The sequence below is a fragment of the Syngnathus floridae genome, chromosome 16 (genome assembly GCF_059516105.1).
Source record: "Syngnathus floridae isolate MCC-2025c chromosome 16, RoL_Sflo_1.0, whole genome shotgun sequence".
NCBI classification, from domain to species: domain Eukaryota; kingdom Metazoa; phylum Chordata; class Actinopteri; order Syngnathiformes; family Syngnathidae; genus Syngnathus; species Syngnathus floridae.
Genome location: NC_142428.1, coordinates 2,753,975 through 2,779,431, shown reverse-complemented (window position 1 = coordinate 2,779,431; position 25,457 = coordinate 2,753,975). Strand labels below are relative to the sequence as shown.

At 45.5% G+C, this 25,457-nt stretch overlaps 4 protein-coding genes and 2 non-coding genes across 12 annotated transcripts; 4 read left to right on the top strand and 2 right to left on the bottom strand.

The window, feature by feature from the left end:
• The first annotated feature begins 27 nt into the window (after positions 1 to 27).
• On the top strand, positions 28 to 10,013 carry frmd6 (FERM domain containing 6). Of its 2 annotated transcripts, none has more exons than XM_088401315.1 (15): positions 28 to 204; positions 1,218 to 1,307; positions 4,568 to 4,789; positions 4,860 to 4,950; positions 5,395 to 5,474; positions 5,770 to 5,846; positions 5,904 to 6,090; positions 6,393 to 6,548; positions 6,632 to 6,697; positions 6,767 to 6,835; positions 7,411 to 7,585; positions 7,665 to 7,976; positions 8,046 to 8,177; positions 8,252 to 8,343; positions 8,504 to 10,013. In XM_088401315.1, the coding sequence occupies exons 3-15, from the start codon at positions 4,691 to 4,693 to the stop codon at positions 8,780 to 8,782; spliced, it is 1,815 nt and encodes a 604-aa protein (XP_088257441.1). In that variant the 5' UTR covers positions 28 to 204; positions 1,218 to 1,307; positions 4,568 to 4,690; the 3' UTR covers positions 8,783 to 10,013. The 2 variants fall into 2 exon arrangements, with proteins under 2 accessions (XP_088257441.1, XP_088257440.1); XM_088401314.1 differs by having other exon boundaries at positions 8,043 to 8,177.
• Positions 5,517 to 5,599, top strand: trnal-uaa (transfer RNA leucine (anticodon UAA)). Its single transcript has one exon. It is a non-coding gene; the product is annotated as a tRNA-Leu (tRNA).
• Positions 10,014 to 12,162: 2,149 nt separating the features above from the next.
• Positions 12,163 to 17,435, top strand: gng2 (guanine nucleotide binding protein (G protein), gamma 2). 2 transcript variants are annotated; one of them, XM_088401324.1, is made up of 5 exons: positions 12,163 to 12,316; positions 13,189 to 13,270; positions 15,447 to 15,518; positions 16,410 to 16,504; positions 16,641 to 17,435. In XM_088401324.1, exons 4-5 carry the CDS (start codon positions 16,418 to 16,420, stop codon positions 16,767 to 16,769), a joined length of 216 nt encoding a protein of 71 aa, XP_088257450.1. In that variant the 5' UTR covers positions 12,163 to 12,316; positions 13,189 to 13,270; positions 15,447 to 15,518; positions 16,410 to 16,417; the 3' UTR covers positions 16,770 to 17,435. The 2 variants fall into 2 exon arrangements, with proteins under 2 accessions (XP_088257450.1, XP_088257451.1); XM_088401325.1 differs by lacking the exon at positions 12,163 to 12,316 and adding an exon at positions 12,630 to 12,785.
• Positions 17,436 to 17,845: 410 nt separating this feature from the next.
• On the bottom strand, positions 17,846 to 17,928 carry trnal-cag (transfer RNA leucine (anticodon CAG)). Its single transcript has one exon. It is a non-coding gene; the product is annotated as a tRNA-Leu (tRNA).
• Positions 17,929 to 17,997: 69 nt separating this feature from the next.
• On the top strand, positions 17,998 to 19,601 carry dusp23b (dual specificity phosphatase 23b). 5 transcript variants are annotated; one of them, XM_088400453.1, is made up of 3 exons: positions 17,998 to 18,154; positions 18,693 to 18,963; positions 19,051 to 19,601. In XM_088400453.1, exons 2-3 carry the CDS (start codon positions 18,694 to 18,696, stop codon positions 19,234 to 19,236), a joined length of 456 nt encoding a protein of 151 aa, XP_088256579.1. In that variant the 5' UTR covers positions 17,998 to 18,154; position 18,693; the 3' UTR covers positions 19,237 to 19,601. The 5 variants fall into 5 exon arrangements, with proteins under 5 accessions (XP_088256579.1, XP_088256580.1, XP_088256582.1 ...); XM_088400454.1 differs by having other exon boundaries at positions 18,002 to 18,160; XM_088400456.1 differs by lacking the exon at positions 17,998 to 18,154 and adding an exon at positions 18,198 to 18,329.
• afdnb (afadin, adherens junction formation factor b) lies at positions 19,339 to 25,415 on the bottom strand. Its single transcript, XM_088400458.1, has 24 exons — positions 25,209 to 25,415; positions 24,927 to 25,119; positions 24,743 to 24,849; positions 24,555 to 24,673; positions 24,400 to 24,488; positions 24,265 to 24,330; positions 24,018 to 24,202; positions 23,801 to 23,946; positions 23,629 to 23,723; positions 23,274 to 23,545; positions 23,058 to 23,201; positions 22,695 to 22,893; positions 22,545 to 22,624; positions 22,317 to 22,403; positions 22,135 to 22,200; positions 21,986 to 22,059; positions 21,792 to 21,910; positions 21,560 to 21,727; positions 21,368 to 21,447; positions 21,132 to 21,275; positions 20,172 to 20,981; positions 20,009 to 20,090; positions 19,858 to 19,903; positions 19,339 to 19,717 (listed from the first exon to the last, which is right to left on the bottom strand). The coding sequence occupies exons 1-24, from the start codon at positions 25,302 to 25,304 to the stop codon at positions 19,624 to 19,626; spliced, it is 3,561 nt and encodes a 1,186-aa protein (XP_088256584.1). The 5' UTR covers positions 25,305 to 25,415; the 3' UTR covers positions 19,339 to 19,623.
• Between the last annotated feature and the right edge of the window lie 42 nt (positions 25,416 to 25,457).

The following is a 25,457-nucleotide window of genomic DNA, read 5'->3' as shown; positions in this document are numbered from 1 at the left end:
CTCATGTAAACCCAGAAGAAGAGCTGGAGCTTGGGCAGAATGTGGCGCGAGTCGACCGGTTCAACTGCGCTCCGTCGAATTTAAAAGTCTCTTTCTCGGCATCGCGGATATCCTTTTCCCGTTCCTTTCTCCTTCGCCACAAACAACAACGTGCCTGGATTAACTTGTTTTCAAGGGAATACGCCATTTTTTTCTTAGCAAAAGGTGAGTTGTGGGTCATTCACGAGGACTCTTAAAAAAACTTAATCCAAGGAAGGTCTCGTTGTGACGTCACGGTACAAAACTCTTAGCAAATAATCACATTTTTATTTTGTAGCTGTTTTTATATTGACAATGTGTTATTTGAACCCGCTGGAAGAAAAAAAAAACCGTGTCCGGGCACGTAACTCGATGATGCTGCCAGCGTTAATGCACGGGGAATGTTGCCATGGAATTTTAGTAAGCAACTTTGCTTTTTTTTTTTTTTCTTGGGGGTGTCGTAGCCTCATTAATAATTATGTAATCGTTTTATACGATGATAAGTATATATAGGTCGTATTTTTTCCCCCATGAAATCCACATTCTTTGGAGTAGTGCTAATTTCCTCACTTTGTTATTGTGTAATTACTATGACACACAGACACACACACACGTCAGATTCACTATGAATCTTATTCTTATTCTTGCTTTGTTTTTAAAACGTTCAAGTGAAAAAATAGAAATCAAAGAGTGGGAATAATGTTTGAAAAATGTCAAAATTACACATTTTGGACTCCATTTTACATCCTTGTCTTGTTCCTATCATAAAAAGGAAAAAGCAAAATTAAGGCAAGCAGAATAGTTTTAGAATTCCTCCCCTTTTTTTTTTGTTTTCAAGATTTCCTAAAACTTCAAAATAAATATGACTCACAAAAGGGTTACATCCGTATTTATTTTGTTTGTTTCTCCCCAAAATATTGACGGGTAAACCTGCTGCGTGTTTAACCATCAAAATTTCCCAGAGGGAATATTTTATTTTATTATACAGGATGAATTCTGTTTAAGGAGGAAATGTGCGGACGCGGATGGTCGCTGTGTGTTTTGATGACTCATTGAGATAAATGATTGGAATGCAGGAAGATAAAAGCGTAAAAGTCTTCCTAAAGCTTCTCGGATCGATTTGATTTCCCCGCCGTGTTTCTGTGGATGTTGCCGCTATTGTTTACTTTGTATTCACTGGGGACTCGCTTTCTTTTAAGGTCAACACAGCAAGATCCACGTTGCCTCCGGGGAGAAGACTTTGGCGATTGCGAAAAGTCCAACTTGGAAAGGAAAAACTCTTTCACCTGGTAGAGTGGACCCACTTCATATATAATTCACGCCTCTAATCCATGTATTTAACTTTAACTGCTTTCTAGACCTTATTATCAGAAGAAATCCACCTCTCTCACCAAACAATCTAAAACAAAAAACAAGATAGCCAGACGTCTTGACGTCCTTGTTCGGGAAGAGGAACAATTGGGACAAAAACAACCCGATTGTCTGTCCTTGGCGACGTAAACATGAAACAAAAAAATGTCGCCTCCACAAATTCTCTCCCGTATATCAGGCCCAAATATGCTTTTACACTTTTCCCCTTAAGTCTGTTTTGATCTGCGGTTCTTTCGGTCAGCCCTGAACATCGTAATCCAAAATAACCGGGAGGGTTCAAAATAAACTCTGGGCAGGAGTGTGGAATCAGCACCACCTCAATCCTCTCCAAAAAACTGCTAAGTCATACAAGTGACCTGTGACTTAAGTAATTAGCTGGGTTAACACCGTTTCTGAAAATGTCCCCCACTCACCAAAAAAAAAAATGTCTGAGTTCTTCCTGCATTTGTCTCTCCTTCCTTGGATTGTGTTCTCTCCCCTCCGCTCCGATCCTTTCAAGGAAGTCCGACCTTTATTCGCGCGCTGCTTTTCATTATAGCTTTTCCTTCCATTGAGGCTGGCCTTCTGGCTGATAGATTCATCCTCTGGCGAGCAACCAGGTGGATGCTGTTACGCATTCCGCCCGAGCTTTTAAAAACATTCCCATTCTTACAGTTGGGCTCAAAGTTTTTGCGAGACCTCCTCCAGGTATGAAAAGGCCAAACTGCCATCAAAACAAGCCCGGTTTTTGGGCTTTGCTATAATTGCAGCTCGCATCTTTTCAAGCCTCTCCTTAAAAGCTGTCGCGCTCTATTTCGAGCGCGCGTAATGGCCGGGTTGACGTCTCTGCGGCGTGTTGCGGAATTACTCACGAGCGCTTCGGTTGCTCCAGCGCCGGGCGGGGAGCTTGGGCTGTTCCAACATGTCCACTTGTGTGTGTGTGTGTGAAAGAAGGTATGCTCCTTTTGTTTATTCAAGAAAAGACTTGCGATTACCAAAGGGCAGAGATTTGTAGCTTTGCTTGACTCACTTTAGCTATTGTTAGCGACAAGCGTATTTAGCGTACGCAGATTGGACAAGATGCAGCGATGACTCCCCTGGCAAAGTCACCGTGACGGCTTCCGCTCCCCCGGTGACACACGGAGGAACTATTTTGGAATATTTCAGATATCATCATCCTACGGCAAAATATTTACATGTCGGAAGTGCATACTTAGAACGCCGTACACACTAGCGTATGTTTACTCCCCCCAAAAAAGACACGGAGGGTGGCCCGATTAAAAGGCTTTTTCCTGTTTATATCCCGTCTCTCTGCCGGCTTTACGCCGAAGGGAGGGAGGAAAGGAGCCAACCCAAGCATCAGCGTCAAGGATAAAGCCGCCGCGTGACCGCTGTGATTTAGAGTCGGACGTCAAGCTCGCCGGCATTTTCTCTTCAGCTGGATAAACGGCTCTCCCGGCCGTGGGAAAAAGTCACGACCTTTCAAAGAGAGCCCTTAAACATCTCCGCAGGGGGTGTGCATATATATATATATATATATATATATATATATATATATATATATATATATATATATATATATATATATATATATATGCATGCCGGAAATGGCAATGGCAAAAAAGATGGCATCTAATTCTTTTTCTAAATCGATCAGCCTTACTTCACAAGCTGAACTCAAAAGCGGGTTACTCTCGTTAATCTTTAGTTTGAAGCTTTTGTCTGATGTTATTTGGACAGTTGTGGGACGCTAACAAGGAATGCAGTTTGTGGGCGCTGCATCCCCAATCAATGGTCGCCATTGTCGGAATGAGAAGCAGATGTGAGCGAGGAATTCTCCCCACTGCAGCACTTTTCCTTTTTTTTTTTCTTTTTTCAAAGGCCTTTGAACGCCGTCTCTCTCGCTCGCTTTTTGATCCGGCATTGACACTTCCTCTACCTGCGGCATAGTGACGGCCTCCCCCGGGGAAACTTTTTTTTTTTCACCTACAAAGCTGAGGAAGTTTTCCTTTTGACTCACGAGTCTTGAGTCAGGAGCCATGAAAGAGACCTGCAAAGTTTGAGCGCGAGAGGCTCCTTTTTGGTTGAATTTGATGACAAGCTCTGATGTGGAAAGCTTTGCCACGTTGACAGAATCTCTGTTTGCGAGGCTGAAAAGGCCGCGGGAAGCTCAGCCGGCCGCTCTTTTGTGCGCCGCCCGTGTTGCATCACACTCAGGCACGGCGGCGCTAATGTGATTATCCGCCACTCTCCCTCGCTCACCCTAATTGCTCGGAGAACTTTCGTGGCCTTCTGTGGTCTCGTGTGCAGATGTTCAAACGCATTAGAAGATGACTTGAGCGGGTTATGGCTGACTCACCTCCAACCGCCGTTCATTTTTTTTTTAGGGCCACACAAGACGTTATCCTGCAACTCCTACAAAGTTCTCTTGAAGAACATCTAATCCACTAAAAACACAACAGAAGACCAAAGTACACAAACCTGGTTAAATACATAAACACTGGAGGACCTGGACTGCTCACAAGCGAATCATAAGACAACCGAACGTGGCCACCTCGTGAGAATCGATTCGAGAGTCACTTTTGCCATCAGTGCCCGGCTGACAATCGTCTTATTCATTTACAGAAGAACGATTGTCTTGCTGGAAATATCACATTTGAATACGCCCTCCATAAGACCCAAAGTGGAAGGTCAACTGCAAATTTGCCTCAAAAAGTCAAACAATCACGACATTATGTTAAAATCCTTCAGCAAGACTTATTCGACTTTGGCGCCAATATTTTTAGAATCGATTATTCTATCATTTACTGTTTTTTATTTGGTGTTGGCAAACGGTACCGTTCTATATTTTTTGCTAGACACAGATGTAGAACCTTCTGGCACTTCTAATGTACATCATTAGAAGCGTCTCGCATCTCATTAACCTCATGCCAGCTGCTGTATGTATAGCTCCTATGCTAATGCTACGTAGCGTCACTTTCTGCCATCGGAATGTGGCCCTCATTCAAATCGCTGGCTTCTTTTCAAAGACTAATTGCTTCTTCCTCTTCTACTGTAATTTAATCCCACCCATAACTTCCTAATCTGTTCGAAGCGGAAGCCTTGAAGGTGAATGACTTCCAGCAGGAAGCATTGTTAATGGACGGCCACCTTTCGGAGAAGTTTCACAGCGCTCAGAAAACTCTTTGTGTCTCCACAGCGGTCACCCAGTAGTTCTCCATGTTCCTCTTCCGGGCTGAAGCGCGGCTGAAGTCGGCGCGTCGGTGCTGGTGGTAGCAGGGTGGTGGAGGAGGAGGAGGAAGGAGGTGGAGGCCACACGAAGATGAACAAAGTGAACTTCCACAACAACAAAGCCATGCAGGACCGCCGCTGCGTCTGTGTCTTTCTGCCCAACGACGACACGCTCAACGTTATTGTCAACGTGAGGGTAGAATTCAACAATAGAACTTTTTGTTTCTACCTCAACTGATGTGGCTTGTTCTCCTTCTCAGGTGAAGACCCTGTGTCAGGAGCTATTGGTTCAAGTGTGTGACCTTCTAAGGCTGAAGGACTGTCACCTGTTTGGACTCAGTGTTATTCAAAGTGAGTCCACTACTTCTCTTCAGATGGCTGACCGCAGATGTATTCAGAACATTTTATAGCTTAGCATTCCCCAGCTGGGAAAAGCTCAACGGGCCCTAAAAGTGGTCTCACCTAGCTGTCATGGAGGTCTCCGTCAAACCGGGCCTCCTCCTCCTGACTGGCTCCATTGTGCGGCCAGAAAAGGGCTGTGTGAGTCACCGCGTGCGTGCGTGTGTGTGACGCTGGCCGGCAAGTGCAGTGTGTTGCAAAAAGACAGCTGGCCTCCAGATGAGCCAATGGCGGGTCGGTCGGTGCGCTGGCTCGGTGCCATCGGGTCTGATTGTGGGACATTCCTCAAGTGTTTGTCTGAACAGCGTGAAATCCGCAAAGCAAACAGCGGCCACCCAGCCGCTTCGTGACCCCCAAGCCCACCTGATGACGGAAAATGTGCTTTTCTTCCGGCAGATAACGAACATATTTATATGGAACTGGATCAGAAACTGTCCAAGTACTGCCCCAAAGAATGGAAGCGGGAAGCCAGCAAGGTAACCGATGTGAATCGATCGTCACTGATCATTTGGCACAACACCAGGATGGCCGAGCGGTTAAGGCGTTGGACTTAAGATCCAATGGACGTTAGTCCTCGTGGGTTCGAACCCCACTCCTGGTATTCTTTGGCTAGCTTTTCGCTGTCACCTCGAGCACTTCTTCAAAGAACAAAGCTCCAAATCAAGTCCTTAAGGCGACAAAGCGGGCGTAAGGCGATATGGAAACCGACTAAGCGGACTTTCTGTTGGAGTTCCTCCTTTTGAAGAGAATAAACACCCATCCCTTCTACAGGGTATCGACCAGTTTGGCCCTCCGATGATCATCCACTTCAGAGCTCAGTATTACGTGGAGAACGGACGCTTAATCAGGTAAGTCTGGCCTTCTCATGTTAGCCAATCAGCTCGCTAACACACGGGTGTTTTTAGTGACCGCGCCGCCAGGTACTACTACTACTGGCACCTGAGGAAACAGGTGCTGCTCTCGCAATGCATCCAACGAGAGGAGGCCTACTTCCTGCTGGCCGCTTTTGCCCTCCAGGCCGACCTGGGCAACTTCAAACGGAACAAGCACTTTGGGAAATACTTTGAACCTGAAGCTTACTTCCCCCCGTGGGTGAGTGCGCCTAACATCATCTTTGTCAACATGGCCTTCATCATATTGTTTTGTATCTTATGTGGTTCCTCTGTAAAAAAAAAAAAAAAAAAAGTGGGGCACTGAGTTTTATTTTGGCCCACATTTTTTGCTGTGTGTTAAAACCACACCCGTCTGATTGCTCCACACTTCCTGCAATCCGCCTCCTTATCCCAAATCACAACGGGAAATGACAAAAGCAAACGTCAACATGGCAATTAGTGAGGTCACGTGTTGCATAAACAAACACATACGACCTTTCCCCCTTTCGTCCTCTCGCCCAGGTGATAGCCAAGCGTGGCAGCGACTACATCCTGAGACATATCCCCAACATGCACAAGGACCAGTTCGCCCTCACGGCCTCCGAGGCGCATCTCAAATATATCAAGGAGTGCGCGCAGCTCGATGATGTCACCGTCCATTACTACAGACTCTACAAAGTGAGCCAATATTGAGAATAGATCCACAAAAAAAGTCATTAATAAATCCTTTGATTTTTTTAATCACATAAATTTGGATTTAGGACAAGAAGGAAGTGGAGGCATCACTCACTTTGGGACTGACTTTACGTGGAATCCAAATCTTCCAGGTACAATCTGGGATTCATTGCATGCCCTAATCCCAAAGTTGTCAACACCTCCCGTGACTTTTCTCGCAGAACATCGGCTCGGTGAGGCAGCTTTTGTACGACTTCCCGTGGACCAACGTGGGGAAGCTGGTCTTCGTGGTGAGTCATCACATCATCCTAAACCTCGGCGCCAAGGCTTGATTTCTCTTTCGTCATTGTCGCTGGAACGAATTGAGGATTTAAGAAGGCTTTTCCTGCCCACACACAAACTAAACCTACTTTGGAAATATGTTGCTAGGGATCAGCCATTTTGACATAAAAGCGGAATTTTATATCCGTGACCCAAACGCCATCATCGTCGGCCAAAATAAACGTCCGCTCTTTTGTTTTGCAGTTTTGCATTCAACCTAGTTGCACTTTTGCATTTCCTCCTTCTTTTCTTCGCAATTAGAGCGGCCGCGCCCTTCGCTTTTGGCTCATCGTGGCAGCGCACCGCGGTGACCGCCCGGTGGCGAGACACGCGGGTCAATAAACAGCAGATGTTGAGTAGGCTGACAAAGAAGACAAAACAAAAGTCTTGTTTGTACTTCCTCATCATTATCATCCTTGTGGATGTGGAACGAGGTCATCGTCCTGACCTTCTGATTGTTATAGTTTGAAATTCAATCTGAAGAGAAGAATATTTGGACAGCTAGCCATAAGACACTATTTCACATTTTATTTATTTTCACTAGGGTAAAAAGTTCGAGATCCTCCCCGACGGGCTTCCTTCAGCTCGGAAGCTCATCTACTACACCGGGTGCCCCGTGCGTTCCCGACATCTCCTGCAGCTGCTCAGCAACAGCCACCGACTCTACATGAACCTGCAGCCGGTCCTCAAGCAGGTCCGTCGGCTGGAGGAACACGAAGGTCGGTCATAGAAAAAAACATTTTGGCAATTTGGCACAATAAGGAATGTCATCTCAAATGTCTAACTCTGTGCTTCCAGAGAAGAAACAGTACCGTGAGTCGTACATAAGCGACGCGCTGGAGCTGGACATGGACAACCTGGACAAGCGCTCGCGGGCCAGCGGCAGCAGCAGCGGCAGCGTCTCCCGCCACAAACGTCTTTCCCGCCACTCCACCGCCAGCCACGGCAGCTCGCACACGTCTGGCATCGAGACGGACAGCTTCCGCGCCCCTCACCCGGCCCCCCACGGGCCCCTGAGGACATGCGGCGGCTCGTCCACCAACAGCCACGGCAGCTCGCACACGTCGGGTGTGGAGAGCGGCGGCAAAGAGCGCATCATGGATGACGACGGTATGCTCGTTGTACCTACTACATCAAAAATGGTACACTTGGAAATAAATCTCCTTGCAAACCCAGCAGAGATTGAGATGCTGGTGGACGACCCCAAAGACTACGAGGAGCTGAGCGAGATGTCCCTGGACCAGGAGCTGTGCATCCACATCACCGAGGACATGTTGGCCATGTCCCCCGATCACAACAACGGATTCTCCGGTAAAGACTTGTGTTCTTCGTTTTGTTCCGATCTCATTGAGGAGCGCTAAAGGTCTCAAACGTGGTCCTGGCAGGTCTCATCGTCAAAGATGTCAGCTCGTCCACGTCAAGCTCCTCCGAGACGGTCGTCAAGATGAGAGGACAAAGCATCGAATCCCTCCCACAGGTAGAGTTTGGAATACGGGAAAATTTATTTAGTATTAATCACGATTACAAATTTGGTTGCCAACATTAAACGAACCTGATCGCAACAAATAGTCAACCACTAGAGGGCGAAAGCGAGAATTACCTGCACACACACTCAATCATTGTTCCCCCGCCGGCAGACGTTCACGTGCAGGAAGCCGCCGTCATCCAGCGACCGCCACAGCCAGTCATTGGACGACGTCCGTCTGTACCAGAAGGACTGCCTTCAGTGGGCCGAGCTGTGCCAGGACACAGCGCACAGCTACACCTTCGGATGCGCCCAGGAACTGAGCGACGGCGGTGGCGGCGGGGGCGGGACCTACCAAGGTCTGGCTGACCAGTGCACCGGGATCAAGAGGACCAGCAAGTACTTCTCCCTGGACCTCACCAGTGACGACGTGCCCGAGTTTGTGGTGTGAGGAGCCCCCCACCTTTTTTTTTTTCCTGAATTAATACAGTGGCACTCCAAAGGGATCTGCAGAACACTCAAATGTGGCGCTAGCAACCAAAGACCTGAAGGGATGGACGTCTTTTGACAGGAAGTGCAGCGTGCCAAATGGAACACGCCGCCCAACGTGCCTTCATCCAAAACGCCCAAGACAATCCATGCCGCCATTTTCAGCTTCCTCAACTTGACAAAAGTTTTGAGATGATTTGTTTACTCAGCACCATTTCAACCTTGCTCTGTGCCAATTGAAGTTTGTCTGACCCTGGATCGTTTTGAGATGAATCTACTTAAGCTTACTTGGCCCCAGTTGAAGCTCGCTCTGCGTCGTTTTAAGATCACACGACAAAAGTTTGAAGCTCGCGCCGAAACTGTTCACAATATGTTTTCAGCTCGCTCGACACGCTTTTGCTTACTCAGCATCGCTTTAAGCTTACGCGGCGGCACCATTTTCAGCTTGCGTCTTTGCCAATTTGAGTGGAGGTTGTTACTTCTTTACATCGGTTGACCGACAAAGTGTCTTTTTTATGGTCAGTATTACAAGAAAACACAAATGTGACAGTATTTCACACATCTGAGCTTTTGTTTTTCGCATTAATGGCTTTAAAAGAGAAATGCATTTTTTATATATATATCATTTCAAACACTTCCCAAATGTCTAACAAATCTATGATGTCCTTTTTACAAATTACCACATGCATTGATTAATATATCCAGATAAAAATTGTTATAAATCCTTCGTCTTCCGAGAAGCTTTTATAAAGGGAACCAAAAAAGCAAAAGAACAATTAGACCTTTTGGGAATATTTGCTCTGTGCAGGTGAGATGGAAAAGTAGTTGAGCTTTAATTGCGCATCTTTTCTGCACTCCAGCATCTGATTATGTGTTTTTGTTTTACTATCAATATTCCCAAAAGGCTGTTTATTTCTACATGTTAAAAGATGACAAATGTCCTATTTTACAGACAAAGACACTTCTGATACCATGATTAAGGTACACAGCCATAAAAAAAAAAAGAGTCCCTTTTACGTCTCTTATGTTGTCCTTTCTGTGAAAGGATTTATCTCCCTTCAGGAAAAAATATATATGTATTTTTTTGTAGCTAAAACAAAGTCGACTTTTCATTACTATGAAGTCTGGTCTGTGTGCCTTTTTGGTACTAACGCCTTCAATATCCTATTAAAAAGGTACATTTATTTGCCAAATGTCTGCTCTCGTGTCATGATTTTAAGTGTGTACTTTATTATTCTATTTACTCTAATGTTAAGACTCTTTCATACACACAAACTTTGACCTCAACCAAAAAAAAAAACAATTCAAAAGTATACCAATCTCACGAACATGATAATCTTTAATAGTAAGTCAAATTATGTATGATTGTATTTACGTATTTTTTTTCATAAACGCGTTTGCTGCCCTCTGCTGGCAATATATGTTCTCCATTGTGCCGAGTCATCTAGTCCAGCAGGTGGCAGTGTTATCCTTTGCAGTCTCGCCAATTTCCTGACAAACATAAACAAAATAAAAATCTTGGGGTTTGTTTCAATCAGAAATATTGGAAGTTTAAATTACAAATGCAACCATTTTGACAATGGAGACTACTTCCAGTTTTCATCCCCACTAAACTCTTTTTAAAGATGCTCGTGTTGGATTGGAAGAAGTATTTTCACCGACCGCTAGAGGGAGCCCACGTAACACTAGTGGTATAAACAATCCCTGCTTTCAGACTCCAGAGATTTATTCGTGGATGTATAATCAGATTATTGTTTTATGACCAAGGATCATCTTTATACAGCCTGGTGTTAGCGCAGGCGATTTAATTAATAAGCTGATTTTCATGACAAGTCGCTAATCCACATGTATTGAAGCTTCAGGAGAAGGACCACAGAAAGTATTGTTTGTCAAATCCGCCCACCCCTGAAGTGGATGTACGTATATAGACTGCAAATCTACGGTCAAGAGGAATTCAACTATTTTTGTCACAATTATTTGCTTTTATTCAATTTTGTTCAGGTGTACCACTTCCTCAAGTGTTCATCCCTTGGCCACCAGGGGGCAGTATCACATAAACAGGGATACCGAGAAGACTCAAGTCCTCAATCAAGTTCTTTGCAGAGGTACACAATGTATTCCTGTGAGTATTCTTTTATTATCTACCAAGTTGCACTGTCCCGCCATTTGTTTTTTATTATTATTTAGCACTAATCTAAGATGTCTTTCATACGGCAATCTGCTTCATTAAAACCGGGTTATTTCTTTCCATCCTCCTTATTTGTATATTTTTACACAACACAATGCTGCTTCTCTTGTTAAAATTGTCAAACCCAAAAAAATGATGGGTAGTCACGTGGTTATTGGAGAGGGGAGGATGCTAAGATTTCATCATTTGTGATTTGTGACCATCTGGACCCCCCCTAACGCCCCCACCAATCCATCCATCCATCCATGGAGGCAGCTGCTGCCCTACCCCAATGCCTCGTGGGATTTAGCCATGCTGCACAATCGCACAGTCACCTAATACTACCACTACACACACACGCCGTACAGTCCAATCCTAATGAACTAATTGCATTTGAAGGGGCTAAGAAAGGCCGCTTTTGGATGTGAAAACCTCACAAAACCAGCTCCGGCTAATTCAAGTAGACAAAAGAGTAGGGGGTGGTGGTAGTGGGCTTGTGTTGTCGTCGGTGACGACTCTGGGAGATTCAGAGAATGGATTTCCCTTTCTGTGTTGCCATGGCGACAGCCCTGGATGGAGCATGACTGATTTCGTGTACAGCTGTGCACAGCGCCAGGGGAGAGAGAGGCCAATATATCTTATATAAAGTACAATTGTACGTACAGTGGGTTCCCGCCATTTGCGGGTTAAGGACCAGGTCAGTCTGCGAATATTAAAAATTTGCATATAACTTCTGTCCGTTATATGTTAATTGAAATCCATTCATTTATTTCATTCTTGGATCCGCTTTGTTGAAAAACAGGTTCTTAGCATGCCAAGCTAACACCCAGCAGTGGTGAACTAGCAGTATTGTAAACTAAACTGCTTAAAATAGAAAATAAAAAAAACACGAGTAATGCAAAACATACATTTAAAATTCCCTTTACATTACTGTCATTTAAAAAAAAAAATGGCCTAAAAGATTCTTCGATTCCAAAAATGAAGTATCCCCGGCTATTTCTTGCTTGTTCCGATATTTATTACAAAGGTGGTTATAAGTCATCGGGTGGGGGATCCGACTAATATTTCATTGGCGTGACTGATGTCAGGATGGACAGAGCGTGCCGATGATAACAGACGGAGAGAGAGAGAATAGAGAGGGGAGGAAGAGGAGGAGGAGGAGGGGGGTACCTTCTTGCAGCCTGGCTGGAGGGTGGAGACTGTGGGAGCGGCAGGCAAGGAGAGGGAGGCAGGGAGGATCTCAGCCAGGGAGAGAGAAGAGGAAGAGCAGGACAGCGTGGATGTCAGCCGACTGGATGTGTTTTGACTCCGCGTCGGGTATTCAACAAGGTCTGTTTTCAAATCATCTTTTTCAATATGGTGGCTACCGTGGGGTGTGTGTGCGCTTGTTTGATTGATTGTGATGCTGCTGCTGGGTTTACATCAGGGATCCCCCCCCCCCTACTCACGCCTCGCTAGAAGGGAAAAAAAATAATTCACTCTGCCGGATGAAATTCAAGGATCAAAAAAAGGGGGGGTGAGCTCCGATCATTCCCGACCATTTTCCTTCCTCGAGCGTCATGTCGTGGTCAGAGGAGAAAGGGGGGGGGTGAGGGGGAGGGTCCGTTTTTTTCATCAAGCATACTCGAATAAATTGTACGCAGCACAAAAGGAATTGTTGTGGTTTTTGCCAAACCTTTCGAGGTCTTTGTGTAGCGTATCGGCGGGGCCCTGTTTAGCATTTAGTCTTTGGAGGCCGCCACCAAGACAAAACAGCCGAGGTTAACAAGTGTTGCAAAACATCGGAGCGACAAACAAGGTCAGGATGACGAGGGGAATTGTTTTGGGAATTGACGATCCCTCTGGATGAGCTGCTAGTTTGTGCGCCTGCCATCCGTGTTTAAAGAGAAAAAGCCGAGAAACGGCCTCGAGGATGACGTTGAGCTAAAGGCGCCGACCTTTTTTGGCACTTGTTTGCTCCTGACAAGTGTTAGTTTTTGCTTTTGGGTGCACAGCGAGCTCGAGTTCACAATCTAAAGATCTACAAAGATCTTATGGAAGTTAATCTGTCAAATGATCTTTTAGCACAAGAACCAACCAACCACATTTTGGTTATCCTTATTGACAAAAAGATCAGATCATATCCAGGTCTTAAAGTAGTCCAATCTGCAAAATTGTCCTGGATTAGTTCCTGTCACCTCAGATATTTTTTACTATTTCAGGACAAGATCTCGAGGAGTCAACAGATAAAAATCTTGGATGTTGCTTCGAGTTTCTGGAACTGTTTCAAGTGGTGTTGTGAAGGTAAGGTCCATGTCAGTAGGTTTTTTTTTTGGTTCTTCAGGGATTGCAATTCCATGCAGTCAAATCCACAAAAAAAGTTGCGCAACGAAGATGCCGACCAACCTTGGTCTTTAATTTTCTTACTAGGTTTGAAGTCTAAAGGTTTGTCATCACACAAATTGGCATCTCTGTTGTTCTGGACCATCTGTTCTGCTAAAGCTTTAAAGAGAAAGATCTCTTTGAGGACTCGGGAGTCTCGGCAAAGCTGCACTCTCTGTCCAATCCAAACAAGGCCGGATGTTTGTCATATTGTTAACAGCCCAGCAGTCGGACACTGTTATTCTTGGCTGCTTGATCGGTTCCAGAGGAGACGTATGTTTATCTCCAATCTACCCGCAGACACACACTTGCAAAAGTCTTAACCCGGAACCGCAAGTGGTTCCTCAAAATCAGCTGGTTTGCCACCTTAAAAAATATGCCTTGGATTAGATCTTTGTAGTCGCTTCTCTTCTGCATTGTTTCTACCCCACTAACCCGCTGTGCTATTACGTAATGCACAATTTCAAGGTTTTAACTCTTTTGGAGCGGGAGTGGATTTTTTTTTTATCAACATTTCACCCCAGTAGGATTGTTCTTGATTGGTTGTTGCCGCTTGAATCCAACAGAGAAGACGTAGCGGGGTACCGGCGTTTGATCTGCTGAACATAAGAGAGCACACTTGCGCTCCCTGGAGCAATAAGCTGCTGCCTCCTCATCCTAGTAGATGCATCATTTCCTGGGCCACCCCACCTATTCTTCTGGGGCTTAGATTAACCCCTAAAACACACACACACACATACACACTGAGGGTGTCATGCTGAGGGTGTCGCAGATGTCCGGGCTAATGGAATGATGACGGGTGGCCGTGGGCCGACTGTGAGGCAGTCAGTGGGAGAAAGTGGAGAGTCTTGTTTTACTTTAGGGTAAAAAAAAAAATCTGGAATTACTTCCTGGTTTATGGAGGACAGACGATGCTTATGTGACGTTATAATGACATGCTAGGTCCTTTAAATCTTCTCCCTCATTTGTCCCGATCGACAGTTAGCAAAAAGAACTACGTTATGCTAAAAAAAATATTTTTCAATTGAGCATTTCTGGCCCCAAATGTGGCATTTTTTATGAAACATCTCAATTTTTCCAACATTTTTAAAGATGACTCTCTGTAGACCCTGCGACTTAATCACTCTTCCACCACCAGGGTCCAGATTCCAGGGCCGGAGCCACGTGTTTAATTACCACGCACCCTCGGGCTTCATGACGACAGGACACTCCCTCCCTGCCTGGCGGTCTTTCTTTCTCGTTGACACTGGAAGAAAAATAAATATAGTCAAGCTAATTAGCTTGAGAAGGAGGGTGGGGGTTGCTAGATGAACTTAGCTATCAGAGTAACAGACTGTCAGTCTCCATGGGGCTCGCAATTACATTTTCCTAAGCGGGAAGTCTCATGTGTGTGACGCTGACCCACGCAATAGCGCTCGCTCATTAGCGGCTAACCAGCTAGCAGGAATAGCGTATGGGAATATCAGTAGCAAATATGAATGAGCGGTCCCAGAAACAAGATGGCCGACATTTCCGAAAGGTGGTTGAGGCCGCTCCCTGCGGGGTTAACACTAGTTGGGGCTCACGTGACTACCGCCATTTGTTTGCTGTGTCAACGTTGTGTCAAAGATGCTAAGTGCTGCACTTTACATGCACACCTCACGATCGCTGAGTAAAGTTTATTTTGCTGTTTGGAGCTTTTGGCGATGTTTTCCCTCTCTCTCTCTCTTTCTCTCTCTCTTTTTTTTTGTTAATGTATGCTTTTCTGCCGTGCCGCATCAGTGCGGGATTTACGACAGCCGGAATTCCCTTCCTCTGCAGATCTGCTCATGCGGAGTAATTGGTCCATTTATCAGAAGCAGCAGACAGCGAGCGTCACGTGTCCGCGGACAATGACGCAGTCGATGCAAGGCAAAAGGATGATGAGCCACTTAAACCCGGGATGGGCGACCGAAAGAAAGCACGTGGGCCACTAAGGCCTGGTTCAAATTTGAGGGCATTATCATGAGGGACTTCCAAATGAACATAAGCACATAAAGCAAAAATGGCAATGTGTTTGGAAGAAGTTTCCAGATTTTTTGGATGCAGTGACAAATTTTTCTGTTTGTCTTTCATGCAGAGTGGGCCGAGCTCAACTCGCTGACTTGAGCTGCAGACACTGAGGCGGAGTGAGGCGGTGGAAGCAGACCAGGTAAAGACGACAATGTTAGGGCAGCTACGATGATCGGTGGCTCGAGACGAGGCAGCTGACCATGAATTGACCGCCTGTTTTCCATTTTCTGCCTTTATGATGTCGCGTGACCTTTTATTGCGCATACACACACATGGTCATGTGACGCATTATGCTTTCCCACCAATTATCGTTGCAACATCCTTTCAAATCACAGAAATAGTGCTTAGCAGATGTATTACAGCACGCAAAGTCATTTTCAGTTATGAAATTTGAGGGCATGTCCACCAAGAATAGAAATAAGTAGCCATGACAAAAAAACAACACAGGAAGTCGGCCATTTTGATTTGAAGCGGCCATCTTAGGGTCATTTTAGCCATTTTCACTTTTTAACGCTGACAAGAAAAACAAAGTGCTAATTTTGTGCCGACACCCCAGAAACCTGAAAGCGCAACGCGCTAGCGATCCACTGGCCCCTTTTCAATGCCTCCCCCGAGCCGTGAAACAATGACCTCGATACAAAAGATGACTTTGACTCGTCAGCCATGCTCGGGAAGTAAACCTCGACCCCATTTTCATTCAAGAGTTGCAAAAGTGGACGCACTCAGATTCATCGATTATGTGACAGTGATATCATAAATAGAAAACCATGAATAGTATTTATTTTGTCACGTTTATAAAATATGTGCAGAACCAGGCTTTACGTACAGTACTTCTGGCCTTACTTCCAATGATTTGAAATGGTGCTGTGGACAAAGCAGTGCCCCCACCTCACTCACCCTCAGCCCACCGCCACCAGCTGCCTAGCAACTGAGGCCATAAATAAAATGGCCGCATGTGCTCGATAATACCGCGCTTGTGCGTGACAACGTACGGCGGTCCGCTGACGTGACGACGTTCTGTCCCATGCAGACGTGCCCATGGCGAGCAATAACACGGCCAGCATCGCACAAGCCAGGAAGCTGGTAGAGCAGCTCAAGATGGAGGCCAACATCGACAGGATAAAGGTGAGCGAAGTGATGAAAAACAATTGTTTTCAAATCTGCACCATCTAGTGGTCAATAAAGGAATTACACCCAACATTAGACCAAAATAGTTATTTCTGAACCCGTTTTTATTTCAATATGACCTTTGTGATGTTAGGTGTCGAAAGCAGCAGCAGACTTGATGTCCTACTGCGAAGCGCACGCCAAAGAGGACCCGCTGCTCTCGCCAGTTCCCGCCTCAGAGAACCCCTTCCGGGAGAAGAAGTTCTTCTGCGCCATCTTGTAAAAAAAAAAATACAAATAAAATGGTGACGCCACCAACGCCATGTGCGGCAAAGTTTGGAACGCGGACGTTGGAGCAGGAGGGAAGATGTAGAAATCTTTAGGAATCTCATCCGTGGATGGGAAGCATGTTGAGGGTCGGTGCTTTGATGATGATGATGATGATGCTAACGGAGTGATGATGGACGACCCTTCAGGCTGTGACATCATGTACAAATCTAGTTAACTTTTTGTCGTTTTTCGAGGCGTGTGTGTGTGTGTGTGTGTGTGTGTGCTTCACTAGCACACAGTAGGACTGCAAACTAAAGTTCTCTCCCTCCGCTAGATGCCACCTGACAGTTGAAACTATGATTTAAGTGGTTCCTCTTACCTGGATATAGCTTTCTATATCTCTGTGTGGTTTCTTTTTTATTTCATTTTTTTTAAATATCCATAAAGTTAGTGACAACTTTTCAGTGGGATGTTTTGGAACACTCAATGGTGTGGTTTTCTTCTCGACATACAGTGCTGAGTAAGTTTATGGGGAAAAAAACAAATTCTGTCTACGAGACGTTCTGTTTAACGACAATGTGATCAAGTCTGTCTCCTTTCCCGTCACTCAAATCTTCTTTCTACTCTTTGTACAAAAACAAAACGATACGCGAGTAAAACTGTGATGTGCTGTAAACTATGGTCGCCTTCTGCTTCCTTTCTTGACTGCATATAAAACTACAAGGCCAACTCTCAGTACAAAAAGAATTTGGACGCCCTCTGGTGGCTGATTGGAGAAATGACAAAAATTCAATTATGGATAACCAACAATGTTTTTCTTTACGTTTTTTTCTTTAAATAAATTAAATCTACAGTTAACCAACACACATTAATCGACGAGGACCTGTGGTGATGTGAAAAAAGTAAGCGCCTGTAGGCACAAGAACTGATCTCTGATCAGTTTAATACATATTAGCCCATTATTCACAGTATTCTTGTTGTTGAACGGGTACACAGTGCTTTAGATTCTATAAAATACATTATTTAGGCATAAATCTTACACACATAAGAAGTAACAAAAAATAAATAAATAAAATAAAAAAATGTTGCTGTCAGAAGTGGGATTCGAACCCACGCCTCCAGGGGAGACTGCGACCTGAACGCAGCGCCTTAGACCGCTCGGCCATCCTGACAGTTGTAAGCACAAGCGGAAGATAAGTTTAATAAACATTAAAAACAAATGGTCCGTGATTTGGGTGGGTTGGTCGGCTTCATTATGCTGTACTTCAACCCTTAACAAGCGTTATGTAACGAGCGGCGGAGGTCGACACCGAAAGTCTTTTTCGGTGCTCGCACATTTCCTTTGGGACGCGAGGACGCCGCCAAGTTTTCATTCGCCCTTTCCTCCACTAAATAACGGTAAATGTACGTCATTATTTGTACGTCTATGATTGTCATACATTCGACACCTGCCGTTAGCCATCGTATTAGCATGTAGCATTATTACGTTTATGTCTTCCGAGTTTCTCAGCTCGGCTAACTGAACTCAACTCAACTTGATTTCTCGCAAGAGGATTTCCAGTCTAGCTAAAATGTTTGTATGCTACTGTACTGGTCCAGTATGTCATCTTGCTTGAATCGGCGTCGTTAATGTGGGTCCGCAGTGATTTATGCTAAGTTTACCCAAAGTTCCTTCCCTTACATGTATGTAGTTTCTTGCTACTTGTATTCCACTATTCCATTAAAAAGTAATTTTATTCTCTAATAGGGCGTTTCCGAAAGAGTACATATCCACATTTTTCAGCTAATAACTATACACGTAAAAATCAATGAATTGGTGAGTACTGTACAATAAGTCTCACTTTGACAGTTTGTTTAAATAACAACTATAATTTGCAACCTACAAATGGGGCAGAGTGAAATTATGGTCCTCAATTAATACTTCCTTTCTTCTCAGAATGGGTTCCACTCCACCAAATAATTTCTCATGGGTCGACCCGGGCAAAGTAGCTGGACTGGCCTTTCCCCGGATGACGGCGCAGTACCAGTATCTTCTGGACCATGGCATCCAACACCTGGTGTGCCTGTGCGAGCACAAACCCCCCAATTATGACACGTGTCCTAAACTGCAGCTCCATCACATCAAGATTGTTGACTTCACACCACCCTCGCAGTCTCAGATTGATAGATTCCTCGCCATTGTGGAGGAGGCCAACACCAAAGGAGAGGTATGAGACTCCAGAAAGGTCCAGGGGTCCAGTTTATAAGGCCATATTTGATTTGGCTATAGTGACACTTGTACCCCCTTCTTCTAGGGCGTGGCCGTCCACTGCATGCACGGCCACGGAAGAACAGGCACCATGCTGGCCTGCTACCTGGTCAAGACAAGAAAAATGTCCGGCATCGACGCCATTAACGAGATCCGCCGACTGCGCAAGGGCTCCATCGAAACCAAAGACCAAGAGAAGGCTGTGGTACAGTTTTATCAACGCATTAAATGAGAAAAAAAAGTGAGAAAATTATCACATAACTGATACCCTCCCTAAAACTATTTATAATTGCTTTGAGATGCCAGAAGATGGTGTTGCATTATCATAAAATACGATAGGTTAAAAAAAATCAATGTATAGGTGAATCATAAATGTGTTGGGAGAACGGGATCAGAAATGAACACTAATGAAATAACTTTATTTTTTTTTTAAAGGACACAAACAAAACTTTAAATGTGATCAAACAAAAAAAAATAGAGTGACATTGATGCATAATAAGATCAATTGTAGTACCATAGTAAAAGTCTGACATGCTTTATGGGTCTAAGCCTAAACTTGTATTGACATAACTGTACGGCCTTTTTTTTTTTTTTAAACTAGCAAAGCTTAAACCTTCATTTACGCACTGGGTGTCAGAGAAAACAGACGCTGACGCTCCTTGAACGGTAGCTTCTCGGGAGCCGACAACCTCCTTGCCTTGTCTTCCCGACACCTGTGGATCAATTTATTTTTTAACTTTATATGTTATTTCATTATGGGGAGCAAAACAATGAAGTTCTCAGGGACTCCTTGCAAACAGGAGAAACTATCGATTTCCGCAAATACAAAACAATAATGACTAGTTTTTCTTACTCTGGAAACATCGCTGATTCTTGTCGCCGTCCGCTTGATCTGTTATCTGCCGAAAATCGAAAGGACAATAAAATATGGAGTGAAAAGTAAGCAAAATGTTTTCCCAATGAATTCATCAGCCAAGTCGATTTTCCTCCAATGAAGTAAGTACCTGTTTTCTCATCTTTTGGGTTGGCAAGACCTTTGGGCTGTGCTTTCAAAATGTTTGTATTCCCTGGTGGGCTTTTCTTTTTCTAGGAGACAAAACGTATCACCTTCTTGTTTCTTTGAAAAAAGGCCACAAACAATAGCTGTTCCTCGTTGAAAGCGCTTACCTGAGCTCTTTTCTCCAGCTCTTGTATCACCACCATCATATCCAAGTCCTCGTCGTCCTCATCCTCTCCCTGTTGCCGGATCTCTCGCAGCCTCTTCTGAAACTGCCACTCCAGGCTCAGGTTGCCAAGTCGCTCGCTCTCCTTGGCGCTGAGTTCGCCCTTGGCCTGAAGCGCCCTTACCTCCTGCTCCAGGACCTCGACCTCGTCCAGTTTGGTCATCTCATTCAGTTTCCGCAGGTCTTTAGGCTCCACCGGACATTTGCTCTGCTTCTGCTGGCTCAGTGGTTCTTGGAAGGAAACGTGCTTTGTAGGAGTGATGCTCACTTGTGGTTTTGCCGTATGTTGGTGGGATAGTCGCGAGGGTGGAGGTAGCTTCTTATCAGCAGGAATGGGGAAAGTGTAGTTGACGGGAGGTTTCGGACACCTTTGGGTCAAGTGTCCGTTTATTTGGAGGCTTTGACTGGACCTCAACGGCGCTAGACAGGAACGATGCTGGAATGTGGTAAGTGGAGGAATGGCGTGAGAAATGCCCGGCCTGGTCACAGGGATGTCGATGCGTATCGGCTGGACGGAAGGCGTCGGAATGGGCTGTTGTGAAAAAGGGGTCCTCCAGACCCCTGCGCGGGTTCCTTGATGCCCTTTGACCGGGCAGCAGTTGTCAGCGAGGATGTTTTGGGTGGAGAAGCTCGAGTGACTAGGTAGGTGCGAGTGGTAGCCTTTGGAGCTTCTGCCTTGCCAGATGATTTGATTTTTATCCAGCAGGGGGCCCCCTGTGTCCACGCACAAGTTCTCCTGTGAAAGAGCTTGACGCTGGAGAGAGGAAGAGAAGACACTATTTTTATTTGAGGCCTTCATTTTATGACAACACAAAGCATAGATTGTGATTTTTCAGTACATTAGCATCAACGCATTTGAAGTTGTTCTAAAAACGAAAGCAAGATGGACATGCTGAAATATTACCATGAAGGTCCTCTTGTTAACAGCATTCTGTCCTCCCAAAGGCCCTAAAGACACCCGAAACATTTGCTGCGGTCGACTGGATGCAGATGCGTTCTTGTCCTGAGATTTCGGGGTCGGAAGCGTCAAATATTCTGGATGAAAAGTCTAACAACAGACAAAAGGGTGACCTTGCTTGACATCCAGAAACCATCCGTGCTGACCGCATTTTTAGTTAAGTCGGGAAAAACAAATCATACATCACTGCAAAGGTTGGAAACTGACTTGTTCCCTCGCACATCTCGCTTAGCGAGCTCATCGCCATCCTCAAGGGCAAAATCTGTCATAATTCGGGAGAAAAATAAATCAAATACTAAAAATATCACAGTTCATGTGACATCCCCTTAAGCGTATTTCACACGCATGGCAATATCAGAATGGACGTCACCCACCGGCCATGTTGGGGTTGGAGCGATAAAATTGCCTGTTCTGCATGATCTGATCTTTCTTTGTCCCCCCGCGGCCATGCCGAACCCCCTTATGCTCCAGTTGAGCCGGATCTTCAACAACGTAGAGAGGGATTTCCTTCCAGTTAGCTGCAACCTGACTGTTATCACTTCCTTCAAGGACAGAAAGTGGTCTTCAGAATTTTCAAACAATTTCATTTTGGTTGATGGTTTTCACCTGCAGTACGAGCGGGGGTAGGATCGCCCAGCAGAGCGCTGAGGCCATGGAAGCTAGCGCCAAACTTAGCCACTCTTAAGGTCACAATTGGGCCGGTTTCCATCATGAGCGCTGCCGCCCTAAACCAGACAAAAGCTCAAAATGCGGAAAAGGTTCCTGGAACTTCAGAGGGTTTTGGGGTCAGCTGGAGCTACCTTTCCTGGCTGAGGCCGAGCAAGCTTTGACCGTCCACGCTGAGCAGCTGGTCGCCTGTCGTCAACAGACCATTCTGTAAAAATTAGAAACATTTCAGAAATGTCAGCCCTTCCCTTCCATGGACTGACTTGGGTTTGTGTGAACCCACCATCTCGGCCGGTCCACCCTTGACAATCGACTTGATGTAAATCCCAAGGTGGTCTTGGCCTGCTCCCTGAGGCATAATTACAACGAGGATGCTAATCAGATCAGACGTTTGGCAAGATAGCAGTTGTGTATGTGCAGGGGCCATTTGTGAGAACATGTTTTTGTCAGGGTTGCCACGGTTACCTTGGCAGCCACAATGCTGATCCCCATGCCACTGTTGAGTGGTTTCTTCAGGGTGACTGAAACGGTTTCTGGCGGACTCTGGTTGTCCTCATGATGAGAAAGAAAATGAATTGAATGAGTCATACAGTTTAATTCAAAATAGGAACACTCGCAAGGACGTCTCCAATGGCCAGGTTCATTAAAGGCACACTAATTATTAGTCAGATTGATGTCTTGTGTAATATATACCAAGAATGGAGTTCCTGGTCCAGCAAAGAAGATGGTCCAATCACCTTTCGGGTTTTGCTGGGAGCTTAGATAGCAGAGACCTACGAAAGAAGCGGCACACAACTGTGATGCTTTTGTTTTGTACAATTCAAACCTTTACTTGTCTGGTACCTCTCTGGCAAATAGGCTCCAGAAACTCCCGAAAGCCTGGAGGGATTCCTCTCACTTTGTCGCAGGAATATCCCCCATCTGGCAACAGGAAGGGCAGGGGGAGGTCAAGGTTCTCCTCCAGCTGGACGTCTCGGCCTTCCTGCCGAATCAGGTTGTCGGCTAAGGCCTCTGCGGCCGTGACCACGTCATCGATCAAATCCTGCAGCAAGATTGTGGACAGCTGAAAACCATATCCAGACTGGAGGATTCCACGCAGACCAGGAGAATCTTATCCAGGCTTTTATGGCCAGTAGAATTATTGTACTTCCACAAAAGAGCATCAAATAGCTTCAGCTCATTCAGAACGCTGCAGCTTTGCCTCACCGCTGGGATGTGAGGCTCATCGGGGGCATAAAAGTATCCACTTAACAAAGCCCGCAGCTGCAGTGAATTCAACTTGAAACAGGTGCTCTGGATTTCATTCACATCTTGCGTGGTGTATTTATTCATGGTTAGGAGTGATGTTGCCTGATTTTAAAAAGAAAGAAATACTTCAACTCTCAGGCTAAACCATGAAATATAGGAGGAGCAAAACCCGACCTGGATGATGTGTCCCAGGTGGCAGTCTGCAGCCAGCTCCAGGCCCTGCCTCTCCGCCCAGGCCTCTATGCCGGTCAACCTTTGGCGGAGAGCCGCCCCCCAGTAGTGAGAGCGCAGGCCTGGGGTGCTGGCGTCAGGGTTCATAAGTCGGTTGAAGAGCCAGGTGCTGATAAAGTGAAAAAGCTGGGAGAAGAGCTGAATGGCGAGGGCCGGGTTGACCTGGTAGCGTCGCAACAGCGACATGGTGTTCATCAAAGTGTTCAGTACCATCTCTGGAACGATAACAACACGGAAGTAAAACCTGAAGCGCCGTGTAACTGTGTCTGGTGATGTGTCGCCTGCAGCATGTTTTTACCTATCCCAGCAGGAAGAGGACCGTGTTGCTCAGGATCAATCAAAAAGGTTGGCAAATTCTTTCTGAGCTCAGTCTGTATACACCGAATCAGGTGACTAAGGTGATAGAAAGACCAAAACTAAATACATGGATTTGATTCAAATCTGTGCGGGGAGACAAGTGAGCACTTTACCTGTAAGCTTTGTGGACAAGGTGGGACAGATCCAGCTGACTTTGCTGCGTGAGCTTGCTGAGGTCCTTGTCGTGTTTGAAGAAGTTTAGCAGCTCGGAAGTGTTAGCCGTCCAAAAGGCGAGAGCTCCGACGTTATCCTGCTGCTTCTGAAGATGAATAGTACAGGTCATCTTTCATGGAATGTATCAAAGGTTATTGAGTCAGTTCCTGGACTTGCCTGAATGACCTTGCTTGTCACAGCCACCATTTTGTCTGCCATGGAAGTTACTCCACCAACGGACCCCTCCGGACGTCGCAGGGCAAAGCGGCCTGCGGCGTAGAGGGCATACGCTGGCGAGAGCTTGAAGGGAATCGTGGCGCTATTGGCGTAATTTATGACCGCTATCAGGAAGGCCTCCTCAGCTGAAAGTCACAAGGGTATTAGAAGACTTCAAGTACCACCATCACCTTGTAGTTGTACTCACAGTGATCGCAGAGTTGAAGTCCAAGTGGTAAACCAGGTTGATCGAAGAAGTCCAACTTAGAACTGTCTGTGAGGTTCAACCGTTAAATCAACGTCAAATATCCCGAAGCTATCATCCTGTAGACAGATGACTTACTTGTGTCCGCCTGCCTCTCTCCTTGCCTTGTCTTTCCCGTGGACTGTTCGACTGTTTCTGGACTGCCTTTTGCTAGGTTTTCACTTGCCCTGGATATTTGTTTCAAGAAGTAAAAGGGTCTTCACGAAAATTTAATTGCAGTCGTTTTTTTATACCTGTTCTGGTCCCCAGCAGGTTCGTCAGACACTTTGTTTTTGTTTATCTTGTCTTTTCTCGACAGTGTCCTCTTGAAGGTTTGGATGACGCCCCCCTTTTCCTTGTCGTGACAGCTCTCCTTTATTGATCACATGGTTTGACATTTCAGAAAAATGATTCCTTGAAGGATGCAGTAGGCGGATACTACCTCGGGTGTCTCCTTGCTTTGCTTGAGGACGAATCTTCCTTCTCGGTTGTTTGAGTTCCAGTTTAATTGAACCACCAAAGGTCTTTCATCTGGGTCCAGTCTACGTTCTTGTTTTGCACACAGAGAAACAAGAAGTTGTCGTATCGGAGCGGTGCCACTTTTGGATTATCACTCAGTGTCTCACCCTTATTGCCATGGATCTCGTACAAGCAATGGGAAGTGCTCAGCATTTTCATATCAGGCCGAAATTTCTCAGCTAAAGTTTCAACCACCTCACTGGTGGAAGCGTTGCTTCCAAAGCGCAGACACTTGGTAGCGACGTTTCCCCCGGAAGGATCTTCTAAGTAGAAACGCATCACACCCTGAAAGACCAGATTCTAACAACAACAAAGCTTCTGTTACCAATTCTAATCCCAAACTGTCAAATCTAACATGCCGCTAGCACAGTTCTTGGCAGTTTACTTACTTCATCTGGTTCGCTTATTTCAAACAAGTCCAGTCTGTTGTTGTTCCACTGCCTGATGACGTGGGCCAGCTTTTCCCGTTCTTCCTCAGTGGGCATTTTTGACAAAAGTTACCTCAAGATAACTTCCGATATCGAGAGACAAACTTTCCCCAACTGTCCTCGTCCTTTGCTTGTGCTTTAAACTGTCCGTGCCCCCCTCTGCAAGGTCTTAACATAATTGCCTACTTCACCCCCTCTTCACAGCCCCTC

Coding starts and splice junctions, on each gene's coding strand:
- frmd6 (XM_088401314.1), top strand. CDS start 4,691: ATGAACAAAGTGAACTTCCACAACAACAAAGCCATGCAGGACCGCCGC. Junction 6,836..7,410: donor TGGGGAAGCTGGTCTTCGTG/GTGAGTCATCAC, acceptor TATTTTCACTAG/GGTAAAAAGTTCGAGATCCT. Junction 7,586..7,664: donor TCGGCTGGAGGAACACGAAG/GTCGGTCATAGA, acceptor CTGTGCTTCCAG/AGAAGAAACAGTACCGTGAG.
- gng2 (XM_088401324.1), top strand. CDS start 16,418: ATGGCGAGCAATAACACGGCCAGCATCGCACAAGCCAGGAAGCTGGTA. Junction 16,505..16,640: donor CCAACATCGACAGGATAAAG/GTGAGCGAAGTG, acceptor TTGTGATGTTAG/GTGTCGAAAGCAGCAGCAGA.
- dusp23b (XM_088400453.1), top strand. CDS start 18,694: ATGGGTTCCACTCCACCAAATAATTTCTCATGGGTCGACCCGGGCAAA. Junction 18,964..19,050: donor AGGCCAACACCAAAGGAGAG/GTATGAGACTCC, acceptor CCCTTCTTCTAG/GGCGTGGCCGTCCACTGCAT.
- afdnb (XM_088400458.1), bottom strand. CDS start 25,304: ATGCCCACTGAGGAAGAACGGGAAAAGCTGGCCCACGTCATCAGGCAG. Junction 23,947..24,017: donor TGACAAGCAAGGTCATTCAG/GCAAGTCCAGGA, acceptor ATTCATCTTCAG/AAGCAGCAGGATAACGTCGG. Junction 21,448..21,559: donor CTCCAACCCCAACATGGCCG/GTGGGTGACGTC, acceptor GAATTATGACAG/ATTTTGCCCTTGAGGATGGC.